The following is a 19,550-nucleotide window of genomic DNA, read 5'->3' on the forward strand; positions in this document are numbered from 1 at the left end:
AGAGGACGTAAAGCAGAAAGCCTCTCTCCTTTTCCGCATACCATCCAGTTCCTCTCCCACACAGAATCCGTCACCGTTTCCAGTTTCTTGTGTGTTCTTCCAGAGAGATTCTCAATATAAAAAGCATGTATGTGTGCTCTTAAGGCAAATGGTAGGCTACCAGACACAGAGTACTGTACCCTGCTTTTTTCTTTTTCCTTTTTTTTTTTTTTTTTAAGATTTTATTTATTTATTTGACAGAGAGAGAGACAGCCAGCAAGAGGGAACACAGGCAGGGGGAGTGGGAGAGGAAGAAGCAGGCTCCCAGTGGAGGAGCCCGATGTGGGGCTCGATCCCAGAACGCCAGGATCACGCCCTGAGCTGAAGGCAGACGCCTAACGACTGAGCCACCCAGGCGCCCCTGTACCCTGCTTTTTTCTAACACATTTCTTTCTTCAAGCACCTTCGCATGGTCAGAGGTGTTACCAAGGTCTCCAATAATGGATTAATTTCATTTGAATACGGAAACCTAGAGAGATAGCATATGTAGTTAACTATTCTTTCTAAATGGCCTCGCTGTGCAAGGGTTAATGTGTGCTCCTCTAAGAGATTGTCGTAGTTTGTGGTAGTAGGACCTCATCTGACTCGGCCACATCGAACTGTAGCAGCTCAAACCAAACCAAAGAAAGAGACCAAGAGGGAGGGAAAAATTGTATTTTATGTAGTAAAGGAAAATTCTCCACATTACCTACCCAGCATGCATGTCTGCAGAGAGGGTAATTGAGAGAGAAGAATCTGCTGCTCTCAGCTCCTCAATTTCAGAGTGTCTTTTGGGAGTTTTTGAGGGTAAACTTGAAGATATGTAATACTTTCTGCACTAACTTTAAAATTTAACCACCAAATAAGCTGTAAGTCCACTGTGTTACAGTCCGTGTAGTATATACCTCCCTATAAACTACTTATTTAACTTATCCTCTTCTAACGGGACACCTGACTGGCTCAGACGGAGGGGCATGTAACTCTTCATCACAGGGTCGTGAGTTTGAGCCCCATGTTGGGGGCCAAGATTACTTATATAAGTAAAACTTAAAAAAAGAGTTCAAAGTCTTAAAAGATCAAAATATGGTCACTTTTGACTAAATACAAGCTACTGTATAAACTTTTTTTTTTTTTAAGACTTTATTTATTTATTTGACAGAGAGAGAGACAGCCAGTGAGAGAGGAAACACAAGCAGGGGGAGTGGGAGAGGAAGAAGCAGGCTCCCAGTGGAGCAGGGAGCCTGATGAGGGGCTCGATCCCAGGACTCTGGGATCACACCGTGAGCCGAAGGCAGACGCTTAACGATTGAGCCACCCAGGCGCCCCAAGCTTCTGTATGAACATTCATTCAAGAGTTGTTCCTCAGTTCTTTTTCTTTTCTTAAGTTTTTTTATTTTAAAGTAATCTCTATACCCAATGTGGGGCTCGAACTTAGTGACCCTGAGATGAAGGGTCGCATGCTCTAACGACTGAGCCAGCTAGGTGCCCCACTCCCCGGTTCTTCTAGACATCCATTTTTTTAAAAGATTTTATTTGAGAGAGAGAGAGTGCGCGCGTGCGCGCACGCACAAGCAGGGGGGAGGGGCAGAGGGAGAGGAAGAAGCAGACTCCGCGCTGAGCAGGGAGCCTGATGCAGGGCTGGATCCCAGGACCCAGGATCATGACCTGAGCCGAAGGCAGACGCTTCACCAACTGAGCCACTCGGGTGCCCCTGTTTTGCACTCTATCAAGTTAATACAAGGTGCTGTGCATTCAATAATGCATGTTTTGGAAGTTCTAGGTCAGTTTTTAAAAACTAAGTAAATGTTTGGAAACCCGTATATAGTTATTGTTCTGTCTCCACTGACCTTCCAGCATTCATCAGTCAGCAGACGCAGTTTTCTGGTGATCTCAGGCTGTGCATTCTTCAGCTGGCATGATCATGTGAAAACCATGCCCAGCCACACCTAAGACAGGATGTAGACAAGATTGGGCAGGCTCTGGCTACGGAGGTGGCTTGTTGGCGTGAGCTGGCCTGATAACTAGCTTTGTATTTGTCTCCCAGCTTTATAAACCAGGCAGAGATTGGGATGGCACGGGAGCTTGGGGTGGGGGGCAGGGAGGAGCGGTTCCTGGAGGAGGGGGATGGTTTATCTGACTTTTGCTGACATTCTGGCTCCCACCAGCCCAGTTCAAAGTCCCATAGTGGGGGAGGGCTGCTATTGCCTAGGCCCACCTCATCCACCCCTTCACGTGGGCACCCTGTAGAGGGCTGGGCCAAATGGGGCTGTGCACAGCCAGGCCCCCAGGTGAGCAAGCCTAGACTGTCACTACTTCCAAGACCGGCCTACCCTGAGGGAATCCTGTCTGCCTGACTGGCAGAACGAATTGCCATTTTTCCGTGGGAGTCCCAGTCAAGGTACCAGAAGCCCCATCTCCAACCAGCATAAAGAGTTTGTTCTGCTTCCGGTAAAACGCACACGTTCTGTGCGTCTGCCGTGCAGACAGCACTTGGGTGTGTTCCTCCCGGTTCAGCCGGCTGTTTGCGGTCACTGACGCCTGCACATGTATTACCTGGAAGATCACAGGAAAACTCAGCCCTGGAGAAATAATGGAAAGTTTCTGAACTGGGGGAACATGTAATTAAACACTTCACATGAAGTCCAGGTTCACGGGTGTTGCTGACAGAACCTTTTCTTATCAGAATGAAATTTTCGACAAAGGATAATTGCTTGTATTTAGAGTTGGTATTCTAAAATTCCTTTGGAACATTGAGATTTATTAAATAATGTGATCTCGTGGGTTCTGTGTGGATAGTGTGAACTGTTACGGGAAAATTTTCTGGGGAGGATGGGGCCAAATTTCCCCTGCTTTTCACGTTACCATGTTTGAATGTTAAATGTATGAGGATCATACAACTGTGCCCAGTTTGCTTTACTTTTTTTTTTTTTTTAAGATTTTATTTATTTATTTGACAGAGATAGAGACAGCCAGCGAGAGAGGAAACACAAGCAGGGGGAGTGGGAGAAGAAGAAGCAGGCTCATAGCGGAGGAGCCTGATGTGGGGCCCCATCCCATAACGCCGGGATCACGCCCTGAGCCGAAGGCAGACGCTTAACCGCTGTGCCACCCAGGCGCCCCTGCTTTACTTTTAATGCTAAAACACATGAGCATTAAAAATACAAATAAGTGACTTTCTGAATAGGTATAAAATTTGAGATACTTACATGCTGTTTGTGGTTGACATCAGAGATAAAAGGAGAAAGTTGTCAGTAGGTTCTGGGCCTTGCGTTCAGTACATTAATATCTTTGTCTCCTTCGTTAAAAACTACGGATCTTCAAAACATCAAGAGAATTTTAGCAATGTTGCATTTTCAGATTGGGTCAGTCTGTCATTTGCTCCATTACACGGGTTCTGTCCTCATTTAGCATTCCATGTTTTCCTACATTTGGGGAAGCAGAAAGCTCATTTTCGTTATAATTAGAATAGTGGCAGCACCCATTCGAGGATAGGTTTCCTATTCTATATCAGAACATTGCAAATCAGGTGGAAAAAGTCCCGTAACTTTGCTGCTTGGTTATTTGTGGGTTCACTATTTCCATTTAGGCGTGCTACAGATTCTTACATACTGTACAGACTTGCTGAGGGGAAAGAGGTTTTCGGTCACCTCTTTTGTTTAACTGCTGTTGACGTGTACTTAATTTCTTTAACAATACCACATGTGTTCGCCTTTTACTGAGAATTTGTCAGAAAGGCAGGGTCGTTTGAAGCTCCTTTCCCAAATTTGGATAAATGACCAGAAATGTGAATTCAATAAAAATCACCTGAATGTTTTCCTTAATTTAGGGGGAGTATGAATTACACATAATATAAAACAGTAACGTGGTTTAGATTAGGGTTTTGAATCTAAGGTAATGGTTATTTTTCTAAGAATGCAAGACAGAAAAAAATTGTTTCTGAGTGTGTTGTAGTTCATGCTGAATTATTTCTTCATGATACAGTTTCATTGTTTTATGTGCAGTTCATGAATTTCTAGGGCTACACTTAATAGCTGTAATCAAATATAAATATAACCTACCTTTAGAGCCACGGCGACTTTGAATTTTAGTAGTAACAGCTTCACTCCAGTTTTTGAGTGCCTTTTGGTAGGCTTTATGAGCGAGGCATTATTACCCCACCTTTCTGATAAGGAAGCTGGGATGTAGAGAGGTTGAGGAACTCCTTCAGGGTCACTCATTGCTTTCACACATACTTTTTTTGTTTTTAAAGATCTTATTTATTAGAGCACAAGCAGGGGGAGGGGCAGAGGGAGAGAAGGAAGCGGGCTCCCCACTGAGCAGGGAACCCGATGCGGGGCTCGATCCCAGGACTCTGAGATCATGACCTGAGCTGAAGGCAGACACTTAACCGACTGAGCCACCCAGGCGCCCCTAACACACACACTTGACCTTGCCGTGTGACCTAGGCTTCCTTTATAACGTGGTGGCTGGGTTCCAAGGGCAAGGGTTGAGAGAGAGAGAGAAAAAAGCACGCATGTGAGTCAGGTGTGAGTCATGTCGCCTTTCATGACCTAGCCTGTCATGTTCATGTGCCCTGTTGGTTGATGTCACAAAGTCCTTCCAGATTCAAGGGGTGGGGAAATAGACCATGGTGGTTATTTTTGGACAGCATAATCTACCACAGCAAGTCCATCGCTTCCCCTTCCCACCAAAGGGGTAAGAGAGGAAAGAGTAAAAATGAGCAGGAATGGGAAGGGGAAGTTGGGTCAGTAAAAATCGCAGAAGCCACTGAAACCACAGAGATATAGTGGCCCAGCCCTGTGTGAGCAACAGTTCTTGGCCAGACAGTGAGTTTGGGTTGGTGAGGAAGCTCTCTGATTTGGGAGACATCTCCATGCGAGGTCTCCCCAGCACCGTGATGGCAATCCGTGAAAAGCTGAATTCTGCCTACAGAAGCTAGCTCGGGTGTGTCATGTGCTGGAGATCGGGGTAAATGAAAACCCAGCTTCTGGAACGCAAGGGCTGTGTGTAGAACGCTCCCTTGTTACGGTTATTTCAATTGTGGACATCTTTACAAACTCAAGTATATAGTTCACAGGGGGCAATTAACTAGAAGTTTTGTCTTAACATCAAAAATGTTTTAATTATATTAACACATATTAACATTTAACATGTGGTGTTTGAGTCTTTTCCTACAAAATAACGTGTCTTAGAGAAAGACAAATTTATATTTCACTTTTGTGTTTTAGATTTTGCTAAGCATGTTGACTTTCTAGAAGCCATAAGTAGTGCCTTGAGGGCCCTTTTGCAAACAATGGCCTCCAAGAACATTTCTCAGGTAAGATTTCTAAAAATTTTTATATGAAACCCACGAAGATTCTGTATGATGGAGGCAAAATTCATTACTTAACTGTTCTTTATAAAGTAGTTATTTCTCTTACAAGAGTAACGTATGATCCTTGTCAAAAGAAAGCAAAAATGCTTAAAATAAAAAGTGAAATATTTTGCTTCTTCCCACCACTGTCACCAGCACACAGATTTTTTTATCTTGACGTACTTGTCATAAATATTTCCTCTGAATGTCATTTGTCTCCTTCTGTAACATTTTACAGAAATTTTTCAGCGTGCCTGCTGACCCTCCGCAGTGATCCGTCAGCATCTCTGTGATAGGTGCTTTCCCATTTTTATTCTTTACTTTTTATTAAGGAAATTTTCAGACATCTCTAAAAGCAGAGAATCATGAACCACAAGGGTGACAGAGTTGGCAATGCCTGGCATTCTTGTTCCCTTCATCTCCCTTATACTTTTGGTTTTGTTTCCTGGACCTGCTTTAAAGCAAATCATGTTCCGTCACCCATAAGTATTTTATTACATGCTTCATTATGTGTCTGTGACAGAAAATGGACTTCTGAAAAACTTAACCACAGTACCATTACCCCCAAACTAACAGACATTGCTTGATTATTAGTTGATATACGGCCTAAGTTCAGTTTTTTCTGATTGCCATAAAAATGTCTTTTTCAGTTGTTCTGTTCAAATTGATTCCAAACAAGATCTACATATTGCTTTTGGTTGATACTTTGGTCTCAAAAAAAATTTTAACGGCTTTAGTGAGATTTAATTCACATTCCAGCCGTACAGTTCACCCATTTAAAGTGCAAAATTCAGTCGTTTTTAGTATATTCACAGATTCTTAAATCTCTTAATTTAAAACATTTCCCGTACCAACCCCCCTTTCCCTATACTATTTATTCATTGAAGAAGCTGTCATTTGTCCTGTGGAATTTTTCCCAATAAGAGATTTGGCTGGTTTCTCACGACGGTATTGTTGACATGTCCCTCTCTTGTCCATATATCCTATAAAGTGGGAACTCGGTCTAGAGTCTTAATTAGATTCAGGATCAGATTTTTTTGTAAGCATAATTCATAGTGATGTATATATTTTCTACTTTTATATCACAAACTATATATTTTCATAAATTAGTGGTGTTAAGATTAATCACTGGTTTCAGGGCACCCGGGTGGCTCAGTCAGTTAAGTGTCTGCCTTCGGCTCAGGTCATGATCTCAGGGTCCTGGGATTGAGCCCTGCATCAGGCTCCGCGCTCAGCAGGGAGTCTGCTTCTCCCTCTCCCTCTGCCCCTTCCCTGACTCATCTCAAATAAATAAATAAAATCTCTCTCCCTCTCAAATAAATAGATAAAATCTTTTTTTTTAAAGGATTAATCAGTGGGTTCCCCTAATGGTTGTAGCCAGCAGTGATTAATATCGTCTAGATTTATTATTTTATCAGTGGTTGCAAAACGGAGACATCTTAATTTTGTCATTTCTTTTAGATTTATTAGCTGTGATTCTTTTATAAGTAAGAACTTTCTGTCTCATCAATTATTTGGTAACTTTGAAATAAAGCTCATACCAAAAAGATAGGGTTTTTCCAGAATAATAAATTAGTGCCCTTTAGCAGTCTCTAAAATTAATCAGTGAGGGTTTTTTAAAATATCATTATGAACTCATAGGTTTGTTTTGTTTTGTTTTTAAGATTGATTGATTGATTCAAGAGAGAGATTTGAGAGAGAGAGCACCAGTGGGAGGGGCAGAGGGAGAGAGAATCCCAAGCAGATTCCCCGCTGAGCACAGAGCCCCACCCGGGGCTTGATCTCACAACCCCTCTAAGACTGTATAGTCAAATTGCTGTGCTTTAAAGTTACTTGACAAAATTCTCTTTGTGGCTTGTTACAAAGTTAGCTTCAGTTGTTTTAGCTTTTTTTTTCTTTAGCTTTTTTTAAGAGACTTTTTTTTTTTGCTTTAATTTTTATTTTTTAATTATATAAAATATATAGTTTCAGAGTTAAAACTGAAACAGGATATATTCAGAGAAATATATGGTAGATACATACAATGGAATATTATTCAGCTTTAAAAAGCAATGAAATTCTTATACATACTACAGCATGGGTGAACCTTGACGACATGACATTAAGTGAAATAAATGGAACACAAAAGGACACATATTGTATGATTCCATATGTGAGGGACCTAGAATAAATTCATAAAGACAGAATGTGAAACAGTGGCTGCCAGGGGTTGGGGGGAAGGGGCGTAGGGACACACTGTTGAATAGGACAGTTTCAGCATGGGGTGATGATGAAGTTCTGGACACGGGTGGTGGTGATGGCTGGTTGTACAACAGTCTGAAGGTGCTTACTGCCACTGATCTGTCCACTTAAAAATGGTTAGGGACGCCTGGGTGGCTCAGTCGGTTAGGTATCTGCCTTCGGCTCAGGTCATGATCCCAGGTTCCTGGGCTGTCTGCTCAGTGGTGAGTCTGCTGCTCCCTCTCCCCGCCCCCCCGCATCCCCCCTTCTCCCCGCTCACGTTCACCTTCTCTCTCTCAAATAAATAAGTCTTTTTTTAAAGGGTTAAAATGGCAAGTTTTACGTTATATATGTTTTAGCAAAAACAGTTTTTTAAAGTTGTTTATATTTAGTCTGGCTTCTGTCCCTTTGCCCCTGTTCTTTTGGCTTTAACCATCCTTTTTGGGTTTTGTTTTATCATTCCATTGTGCTTATTTTGAAAACATAAGCAAATACGTAGGCATGTGTGTTTTACCCTTTTTGTTAAAAGTAATGCTTTTGCACCTTGCTTTGCTTTCTCTCCCTTATTAATCATCATAGTATACAGATACCTTCCTCATTTCTTTTTTTACAGCTTCACGTTCTCTCGCTCCGTCGTGTAGGTGTACCGTATTCATTCAGCCCGTCTGCTCTTGATGGGTGTTCTCATTTCCAGTCCTTTGCTATTACAAATACAAGTGCAGTGAATAGCTTTTTCACAGATGTTACTTTGTGTTTTTGCCATTGTGTCTTTGAGATAGATTCCTAGAAGTGGGCTTGCTGAGTTGGAGAATAGATGGATTGGTGATTTTGCTAATTATTGCTGTAGTCCCCTCCTTAGAAGTGGAGGCATTTTGAATTGCCTACAGGAGTGCTTCAGAGTGCCTGTTTGCCTATAGCCTCAGAAGTAGAATTATGTTGTCAGAATGGTAGATTTTTACCAGTTTGATAGTTGAGACGTTATATCTCAATTTTAATTTGCATGTCTCTTACGATGCGATGCGAGATTGGATGTCTGTCTCTGTGTGTGCTTTAAGGGCTTTTGCATTTTTTTTTTTGTAACTGTTCCTATCTTTTGTCAGTTTTGCTATTGGGTCGGTGGTCTTTTTCTTTGTATATGAGGGCAAATCCTAGGGCCTCGCTCCCAGTGCACTGAAGCAGAAACTTTGCGGAGAGGCCCAGTGATCTATATTTTAACAAGTTCTCCGGATGATTGGCATGCACACTAATTTTGGGGACCACTGTGCTAAACCATCCTTGCTCCTTCCTTTCTAAAGTCTTCCAGTTTGTTTTTTTTTTTAAGATTTTATTTATTTATTTGACAGAGATAGAGACAGCCAGCGAGAGAGGGAACACAAGCAGGGGGAGTGGGAGAGGAAGAAGCAGGCTCATAGCGGAGGAGCCTGATGTGGGGCTCGATCCCATAACGCCGGGATCATGCCCCGAGCTGAAGGCAGACGCCCAACCGCTGTGCCACCCAAGCGCCCCTAAAGTCTTCCAGTTTTGATTAACATGTCGTTAGACCGTACCACCCACTTCTCTTGGTTACAGCCATCTACTATGCCCTGGGGCACCGTTTGTTCCTTGAAGATTCCCGCTGTTGGGCTTTGTTACTCTTTCTTGGTCCTGTCATGATTCTAAGTGACTTCAAGATCCACATAGGTGCTTCCCCAGTCACCTGGCTTCAAAGTTCTTGGACCTCCCTTTCTCCAGCGGTCTGGTCTTCTTTCCCTACCTTAGTCATTCCGCACCACATGCTGGAGCAGTGCGTCCCAACTTTATCTTGGTCCACAGTTTAATGAGATTGTCTCTGGTGCTTTACTGTCAAATACAGGATGTGCTGTTGGTGTCTAGTCTACACTCTTTCAGTTTTCTTCTTTGCGTATTTGAGAATTTTTGTCAAGAACATAACTTCTGACCCTCAGTTTCTTTGACATGGGAATGGTAATAATGGCGAGAGGATTAGAAAACCCCATACTGTAGGGCCTATGGGAATATAAAGTATTTTTATTGATTTTTCCATGATCCTCAGCAGTAGCTAACTGGATCAGCCTGACGTTTAAGAGAATTACTCCGAGCTCATGCTCAGTTAATGTCTGGGCATTCGTATATATTAAGACCATAAATTCTCCGGTTGGTTGTATATTGGGCATGAGCATGGAATTTGAGGACTAGAAGGAGCCTGTTTCTCTCGTGCTTTCCAAAGGAGAGGAAACCGGGGACCGGAGGTGCTGAGTAAAGCACCCAGACTGCAGTACAGCTCCTGCTCCCCTGTCCGGTTCTCTGCCTTGTCGGTTTGCACACGTTGGGCAGCTTGCATCTGTGACTCACGCTGATAGTAAACCAGCACGCCTCCAGCATTCCCGGTGGCCTTGCTCCGGCTGGGAGGAATCCCAGGGTTGGTGGGATTGTTTCCGTTAGAGTATTTCCTAAGAAACCTGGGCATATTAGCTGTTACTTTTAGATTTGGCAGAAGCACTGCAGATGATTCAGAAATGAGTTTGATTTAGAACTGTTCAGTATTTTTATATGTAATAATATTGAACATTTAGTGAGTTCTCAATATGCATTATTTAATCCTCACAGCAACTCTGCATGGTGACTCCTGTCCCCGTGTCACTGATGGGGAAATGGAGACCTTACTTGGGGGGAGTATCTTATGCAGGATTGCTGAGGGGTAAGGAGAGGAGCCAGGATGTGAACCCAGGATGTCAGAGCCCAAGCCCTTAGTCACCACACTGTGCTGCCCCTCACAGGTGATGGCCTGGCAACACGATACTCAGATTCTCTGGTGTTACCTACATCCACGTGTGTGCTCAGATTAGCTTAGAATGAAAATCGTCGCTATGCAGCGGAAGCACTTTGTAATTTAATGGTTTCTACAATCTCTAATAATTTACTGCAATAACGTACATCTCAGGGTAAGTTCTTAACTTGCGTATAGATTCCACCAATTTTTATTAAAGCTACATGTTCTATGTACACTTCAAAACATTTTTTTATGATCAGTGTTAAAAAGAAATTAGGATCTCTTTAGTTTGTGTACATCTGACTGAAAGTCATCTTTTTTTTTTTTTCCCCAGATCTTATTTATTTATTTGAGAGAGAGCGAGAGAGAGCACAAGTGGGGTGGGAGAGGAGAGAGAGGGAGAAGCAGACTCCCCGCTGAGCAGGGAGGCCGGACGCAGGGCTCCATCCCAGGACCCCGGCACCATGACCTGAGCTGAAGGCAGCCGCCCAGCAGACTGAGCTGCCCGAAAGTTGTCTTTAAGTGAGACTAGTAGCAAACGAAGCCCCTCTTGTGGGCTTACAGCTGTGGTAGATTGAATAGTGACAGTGACATGAACAGGCCTCGTCTGCATTTGGGATTACCAGCTGTGCTGAGGAGTGCTTAGGGTGTGTAATAACTTCTCTGTTGTTGACACTCCTGTCAGTCCTGCCGCGCATGCTGTTGGAATTGGCCGAGTTTAACACTATTTATATTCTCTTTTTCCTCTTCCACAGTGTATGACTCCCGATCAGCTGATGACACTGTGCACAGCCGGCATTCATAGTAGTAATACTGGGGTTAGAGTAAACGTTGTTAGTATTCTAGGAATCACGGGCAGCGTCCTCGCCAAAGAAGATGGAACACTGGAAACTCTTAAGGTAAAACTATATGCTTCCAATGTAGAACATTAAATCATTAGAAACGGGAAGAGTAACCGTTGGTGTGGGATTTTTAAAAACGTCTATGGACGTCACGAGAAGGAATCCTATCGAGAAGTTGCTTACTAAGGTGCACTGTTAGATTATGCCCTTCGGCTCGATCTGACTATATGAAGTAGGTAGGTAGGCACTGGAAAAATTGAGTTGCGTTTGTCCCAGGTGCCTCTGCCTTTGCTGTTGTGAACATGTGTGCATATTATATTCTCCTGATGAAGGAACAACTCACCAGTTGTCTTAGCACACAAGGCTAAAGCGCGTTCTGAACAATACTGCACAGTCCACTCTGCTATCACTCTGTAAATTTTAAGTAGCAAGTGCCTGAGGAGCTCACTCAGCGTATTTGCTTCCAGCACTTTATCTCAGCACAGTTGCTCGGGAACCACACTGCCAGAGACACAGCATCACTGCTGACTTAAAAGGACCGTGGTAGTAAAATTACCCTCATTGTGCTAATAATAATTGCTAAAATATTGATTACTAATTAATGGGTAATAAACCGAATATTGGACTTGCGGAGAACTTTACAACAATGACTGATTTTTTTTTTTTTAAGTGGGCTCCATGCCCAGCGTGGAGCCCAGCGTGGGGCTTGAACTCACGACACTGACATCAAGACCAAAGCCGAGATCAAGAGTTGAACGCTTGGGGCGCCTGGGTGGCCTTGTCTGTTGAGCGTCTGACTCTTGATTTCGGCTCAGGTCATGATCTTAGGATAATGAGATTGAGCCCTGCGTTGGGCTCAGCGCAGAGTCTGCTTTTCTCCTCTCCCCGTCTCTCTCTGCTCCTCCCCCTGCTCACTCTCTCTCTCTTTCTCTCTCTAAAATAAATCTTAAAAAAAAAAAGAAAAGAAAAAAGAACCGGGTGCTTAACCAGACTGGGCCACTCAGGGGCCCCAATGACTGATATTTTTTAAGAACCTTATTTTGAAAAGATGATACATACATATAACAAAACATTCAGAAAAGTAGAAAAGAATATATAATGAAAGACTCATCTCCGTTGCTAACTTTCCAGCCTCCCAGTCTGACTCCAGAGAGACGGCCATTGTTACTCCTTTCTTCTGTATCACTCTAGGGATTTTTGATATCTGGACACATAAGTGAGAGAGTGTAGCCATGTGATGTGTATGTGTACACGGCTGCAGATGAACATGCATGTGCTTCAGCTCTTCCAAGACTATGATTTCCAAGATCCACTTAGGAGGAGCAGCAAGTTTTTCTCGGTCATAACGTGATTTTTAAAATGTTTTTTGTTTTGTTTTGTTTCTTCGTGAAGATTTTATTCATTCATTTGAGAGAGAGAGAGACAGAGAGCACAAGCAGGGGGAGCAGCAGGGAGAGAGAGAGGGAGAGGCAGACTCCCCGCTGAGCTGGGAGCCCGACGTGGGGCTCAATCCCAGGACCCCGAGATCATGACCTGAGCCGAAGGCAGACATTTAACCATCTGAGCCACCCAGGCGCCCCTAAAATGTTTTATTTAGTCACATTTCCAAGCAGAGTAGAAAGTACAATGAATTTTGTATAACTAGTCAAGCATATGTAACAATCATTAATATTCTATCATGTGCACTTTATGTAGTTTCTTTGCTGGATGTGTTAAAGTAGGTTAGAGTTAAAGCTCAGTATTAAAGACATCATGGTATTTTGCCCCTGTTGTTTCAGGATGTGTGTCTTAAAAATAGGGACAGTTTTGGGGTGCTTAGGTGGCTCAGTCAGTGAAGTGTCGGATTCTTGATTTCGGCTCAGGTCATGATCTCGGGGTCCTGGGATTGAGCCCCTTGTCAGGTTCCCTGCTCAGTGGGGAGTCTGCTTCTCCCTCTCCCTCTGCCCCTTCCCCCCACCTTTTTTCTCAAATAAATAAATAAATCTTAAAGAGAAAACAAAACAGGGACAGTTTCTTACATGACCACCATTATCACCCTTATACAATCAACTGTCATTGTTAAATATGCTGTGGTGTGTTTTATTTTTTTTTTTAAGATTTTATTTATTTATTTGAGAGAGAGCACGAGTGGAGGTTGGCGGGGGGATGCAGAGGGAGAGAGTGAGAAGCAGACTCCCCACTGAGCAGGGAGCCTGACAAGGGGCCCCGTCCCAGGACCCTGAGATCAAGACGTGAGCCGAAGGCAGATGCTTAACCGACTGAGTCCCCCAGGCGCCCCCTCATTGTTTAATATGTCTTCTGCATGGTCCATCCTCAAGTGTTTCCAGTTCCAAAAACATCGATTTACAGATAGTTTGTTTAAACCAATATCTAAGTCAAGTCCACATGTTATGTCTGGTTTTGGATCGTCAAAGCTTCTCTCAATCTAGAAACTTCTCCCCCAGCACTACCTCCCACCACCTTTTTTTTTTTTTCTTCTTTCTCTTTTTTCTTTCTTTTCTTTTTTTATTATGTTATGTTAGTCACCATACAGTACTTCATTCGCTTTTGAGGTAGTGTTCCATGATTCATTGTTTGCATATAACACCCAGTGCTCTGCAATACGTGCCCTCCTTAATACCCTTCACTGCGCTAACCCATCCCCCTTTTCTTTCTTTTCTTTCCTTTTTTTCTTTTCTTTTTTTTTTTTCAGGTAAGCTCTACTGCTAACATGGGGCTGAACTCATGACCCTGACATCAGGAGTCACATGCTCTACCGGCTGAGCCAGCCGGGCACCTCCACTACCACCTGTTTTTTCCTCAGCTCCTGGGGTTGGTTGTCCCACAGCATCCTACCTTCTGGATTTGCCTCATTGCTTCCTTGTGGTCTTAAGCTTGCTCCTTTATCCTCTGTATTTTCTGCAAACTGGAAGTTAGATCTAAAGGCTAGATCAGATTCAGATTCAGGTTAATCTTTTTAATAAGACAACTTCATGGGTGATACTGCATGCTTCCTATTTTATTATAGGTTATTAACTCTAAATACTATCCTAGAGGTTATCTAGAGTACTTAAATTCAGATAAGAAAATGGAGGTCCAGAGCGGGTAATGGACTTTCTAAGGGTCAGCCTGCTATTTATGTCACAGCTGGAGTTTGGACTCGCTGTTCTTAGCATTTCCACTCTCCCACCGATAATACCAGATGTGCACATCACCCTTAAGACCTAAAGGGTGAAGCAGAACAGCCAGAACAAAGTAAGTTCACTCTTGAGCAGTTCCTTGCAGATTGGGAATGGCCCGTTCGTTAGCTAGCTAAGCATCCAAGGATGGATGGGTGTTAAAGATCGTCATAGGGAATCAGAAACAGATTAAGCGTTCTTTATTTTTTTAATTGTCCTAGAGTGTTTTTCATATAATTTTTTCATATATTTTATTATTTTTTTAAAGATTTATTTATTTGTTTGACAGAGGGAGACAGCCAGCGAGAGAGGGAACACAAGTAGGGGGAGTGGGAGAGGAAGAAGCAGGCTCTTAGTGGAGGAGCCTGATGTGGGGCTCGAACCCAGAACGCTGGGATCACACCCTGAGCCGAAGGCAGATGCTTAACCACTGTGCTACCCAGGTGCCCCCCCATATAATTTTAAAAGCATATTTTTTGGTTACAGATATATATCTGTATTTTGACACCATGGAGAAAGCCTTTTTGAGGGAGATGGGAAATTTCAATTTCCAAAACCAATCTGTCATATATCATTTATGAATTTTAATAGATTTTATTTAGGAATATAAACTGTAATATACTTAATTTATCTTATTGATATTATACTTGGTGTAGTTATAAATGTATGTGAAGTCTTTAATCTTTAGTTCTTTCAAAGTTTTAATTTGTCTCCGGCATTTCTAAATTTTAAAATACCGTGCGTGAATTGTTGCCACATTTAAAGTGAGTACTTATTTTGGAAACCGATGTTAGAATATTGGACGGTAACAGTGTGTCTTGTCCCCAGACCATTGGGTGCTTTCTGCTTGAGGTTGCCACCAAAGATCCCTCCCTCGTGGTGGCAGGAGAAGCCTTGGATGCCCTCTTTGATGTTTTTGCAGATGGTAAAGAAGCTGAAAGGGCCTCAGTTCAGATTAAATTGTTATCTGCTCTGAAAGAATTCCAGCCAGTCTTCAAAATGAAGGTATGTAGCTGTTTTGCGTCGAAATGCTTAGGTCTCGCCATCCTGCGAGAAGGGGGTGTCTGTAGTTCCCTCCTTGCAATCTCCGTGATTCATAGAGCACTTCATCCCCGGAACTGAAGAATGCTTGTTGGCTGAGTCAGAGCTCAGGCCTTTCTGTTGAATCACTGTGACTTGGGCCAGAATGGTGTAGGCACGGTCCTCTTTCTGGAAGAGTTCAGTAATGCTCACAGAACTTGCGGAGAAGCTACCGCCGTTGGTGGCCTACAGAGCACTTTCGAGTACGTTGTAAATTTATTTTTGTGTCATTACAGGTAACATATTACAGCTTGATTTCACTGTTCCGAATATTTCCCTTTGGTCCTCTGGAAAAAAGGGCAAACTCCAGGCTGGTCTCTTGTCAGAGAACGTAGCTACCCTTCATTTGCCCTTTTATTTATTTTTTTGTTTTACCAGAACCATCAAAGCTAACTTTGAGTCAAACAGTATTTTCAGAAACTTGCTGGCCAGAGGAAGGCAAGCAGGAATTTAAAAAACAGCCTTGAATCCTGTGTCTACAAGTTCAAGTTTACCATTTTCCAGTTATCTAAATCTCCATTTCTAGGGGTGCCCAGCTGGCTTAGTCGGTGGAGAATGTGACTCTTGATCTTAGGGTCATGAGTTTAAGACCCGTGTTGGGCATAGAGTTTACTTAAAAAACAAACAAACCAACAAACAAAATTTCCATTTCTAAATTATGTCATTTTGAGAAATAAACATATTTGTGTTTTTTGCTTTTAGATTTCAAATTAAACATTTGCTTTTCAGTCTTTGTCAAGAAAATAGAGATTTAGATGAAAAATTAGCTTCTATTGCTCTCCAATATGAATTTCTTTTTTTTATTTTTTATTTTTTTTTATTTTAGAGAGAGAGATCAGGGGGAGGAGCAGAGGGAGAGGGACAAGCAGACGCTCTGCTGGCGTGGAGCCGGATGCAGGGCTCGATCTCACAACCCTAAGATCTTGCCCTGAGCTGAAACCTAGAGTCGGAAGCTTGGCCGACTGAGCCACCCAGGCGCCCCAATATGCATTGCTTTTATCTAACAAGCTTCTAATGCAGAATTGATTTTTCAAGGTGAGAACTCTGTGATAGTTTTTTTTAGGAGAATATGATTGTATGTCTAGTAATTTAAATTCTCTGAAGTTTTTTTAAGGAATAAGAAATAGTTTTGTTTAGAAAACTAGCAACACAGACCCATGCACATTCTACGTCGCAGTTACATCTAAAGTCAGTGCTAGTTTAAGGACATCAGTATTGGTTTGTTCTTAACATTTTCACGTTTTGGCATCTTCTATTTAAAAATGTAATCCTAGTGGCTGACATTTACTGAGTTAAGATTTACCAGTAGGGGGGCGCCAGGTGGCTCAGCCGCGGGCTCAGGGCATGATCCCAGGGTCCTGGGATCGAGCCCCACATCGGGCTCCCTGCTCCACTGGGAGCCTGCTTCTTCCTCTCCCACTCCCCCTGCTTGTGTTCCCTCTCTCGCTGGCTGTCTCTCTTTCTATCAAATAAATAAATAAAATCTTTAAAAAAAAAAAAAGATTCACCGATAGGTAACTTAGGTCTGGGGGAAACAATGGAATAGTTTACCCTTAGTTACACTTTGTTCAAGCCTGTAGGTTTTTTTGTTTGGGGTTGTGTTTTGCTTTTTTTTTTTCAAATTGAGATACAGTTGACATATAACATTGTATTAGTTTTAGGTGTACAACATAGTGATTTGATACATGTACATATTGGGAAATAATTACCACAATAAGTTTAGTTAAATCCATCACCACACATAGTTGGCATTTTTTTTTCTTGTGATGAGAACTTTTAAGCTCTACTCTCATAGTAATTTCCAAATATACAATCAGAGTCACAATGCTGAACATTACATCCCCATGACTTGTTTAGTTTATAACTGGAAGTTTGTGCCTTTGACCCTCCGTTCACCCATGTTTGTTCTTTAAGCAGTCAAAGGTTTTATTCCCTTTATTTTATTTTCTGCCTCATCGGTAGCCAAATTGAGTGACATTTCTCCTCGTAAAGACCGATGTGCATTAGTATTTTCCCCCTTTGTTATCCAAAAGGTAGCCTAATACATTCACAGTCCCGCACTTTGTGTGTTTTCTCTTAACGCTATCTCCTAGAGATAATTCCATACCAGTACATGTTGGGTATCCACAGTGTTCTTAAAGGGTGCAGGCAGGCCCTTGAAACATCTGAAAAAAGAGTCTGCCTGGTAAGGAGAAAATATCCCCTATTTCCCTGCAGCGGCAAGGAAAGCAGATGTAGTTGAGTCTTCAGACTGCAGAAGCAAACGCTCGGAGAGGAGTTATGTAAACTATGAACCAGCAAAACACCCTAACCACTGGGAGGGCTGTTGGTGATTGATTCTCCTACTTACTATGCATTGCAATGGTAATGATGTTTAATTAAGTGTTTTTCTTTTCTCAAAGGTAAAAAGCCCTAATGAAATTTCTTTGTTAGTCGGAAGGGCAGCTTGTAGTTTTTCATCTGAAGTTCTCCTGTGAATGAAGCCACAATTGCATTAAAGACTGTCGAGTATATATTTAGCCCCAAGTTGCATTTCAGTATGATACAATGCCTTTTACTGAAGAACTTCTCTAGAGCACTGGCTCTCAGAAGTGCCCTGTGATCAGTAGCATCAGAATCACCTGGTAACTTGTTACAAATGCAAATGCCCAGGCCCACCTCCAGACCTACTGAAAATCAGAAATTGGTATGTGGACCCACCAATCTGTTTTTTAACAAGCCTTCCAGATGATACTGTTGCACGCTAAAATTTGAGAACCACTGCTCTAGACTAGAGGTGAAGTCTAGTTCACATACCATAAAACTTACTCTTTTAAAGTCTACAATTCAGCCATTCTTGTCACTATCATTTTTAAAAGGTGCGTAGTCTTAATTTATCTTTAGGTCTCTCACACACTGTATTCTTTTACCTTGGTAAGTGAAAATCTTTCACCAAATTCTGGCAGCTCTTTGTTCGGAAAAGAATACACCCCAAATCAAATGCTTTCTTATCTAAAGGAATTAGTAACGTATACCAAATCACATATGATTTTTTGGCAGATACGGAAAGAAGGGAGAGGTAAATACAGCCCAGATCAGCTGTGTGTTCTCGACAATGTGAAGATGAATTTGAGAAGGTTTGTCGCTTATCAGGAAACTGTTGAGAAAAGACTGACTGCTTGAACCATTGAAAGAGAGACCAGTTCTCGCCCAAGTGTTCAATGCTGAAGAGTACTAAAGTATTTCCTTGGAGTGTACGTGTCCCTAAAAGTAATTTTTTAATCCCCGTATCCTGGACGATTACTTTGAAGTTTATAAAAACTTCAAAACCTGTCTGAAACTCTTGTAAGCCTTGGGGTCTCTGTGACATTTCTAGTATCCTCTAAATTATGTTTCCAGCAGGTTTTAATCCCTGGGAACACGAACAGAAGAGTCGAAACAGAAAGGAACCTCAGGTGGTTCCTCGTGAGCAGCAAAGAACCTTCCAAACAATCATGTTTTCCTTGAATTTTGCAGGAAAGGAGAATCCAAAGCATTGCTTGGATGCTCGGTTAAGCAAGTTATCATTTTATATGTACTGCCGATGCGAGCAAGCGTCATTTTATATTAGCTAAATCTCTAAACTGCAGTACGAAGACAAGCTTTATAAAAGTGTTTCGGTATGAAGTACACCAGTTGTGTTTCCCTTTTGTGCAGAAGTGAATGAGTTGAATTTGTATTCCGCTATTCCGTGGAATGTCCTAAGGAGTTAACGAGGTCACCGTCAGCCTCTACACAAACGGAGCTGATCACTTAACTGCTTTGTAACATCACTCCATAGGGAATCAGAATTAGAAGGAAATATTTTTTAATAAATAACTTTTTAATTGAGAGCTTTGTGTCTTACAAAGTCTTTTTAAAAATACCAGATACCCCCTATTCCATTCCTGGGTTATTTGCTTGGTAACGGATATCGCTTCAACTATACGTGAGATATTAAAAACAAGACTTACATCAGGAATCTCCAGCATTACTCTCAATGCCCTTGCGTTAATAGGGTGACAGCTGGAGCGAGGGGTGGGGGAATTTTGGTGGACCTCAGAGAGGCGGGGCAGGGTGGGGGAGGCCTGGACCAGCTCCATTGTCCATGCATT

The 19,550-nt window shown here is 42.3% G+C and overlaps 1 protein-coding gene across 2 annotated transcripts in view; it reads left to right on the forward strand.

Moving 5' to 3' along the window:
• The window catches only part of HEATR3 (HEAT repeat containing 3), a 37,106-nt gene extending 17,819 nt beyond the window's left edge, over positions 1 to 19,287 (forward strand). For both annotated transcript variants that reach the window (XM_040633281.1, XM_040633282.1), the window contains 4 exons: positions 5,247 to 5,335; positions 11,114 to 11,257; positions 15,187 to 15,363; positions 18,478 to 19,287. In XM_040633281.1, the coding sequence (XP_040489215.1) occupies positions 5,247 to 5,335; positions 11,114 to 11,257; positions 15,187 to 15,363; positions 18,478 to 18,600 (533 nt within the window). In that variant the 3' untranslated portion in view covers positions 18,601 to 19,287. The remainder of the gene's footprint in view (positions 1 to 5,246; positions 5,336 to 11,113; positions 11,258 to 15,186; positions 15,364 to 18,477) is intronic.
• The last annotated feature ends 263 nt before the right edge of the window (positions 19,288 to 19,550 follow it).

Source organism: Ursus maritimus, unplaced genomic scaffold (assembly GCF_017311325.1).
Source record: "Ursus maritimus isolate PB19 unplaced genomic scaffold, ASM1731132v1 scaffold_19, whole genome shotgun sequence".
NCBI classification, from domain to species: Eukaryota; Metazoa; Chordata; class Mammalia; order Carnivora; family Ursidae; genus Ursus; species Ursus maritimus.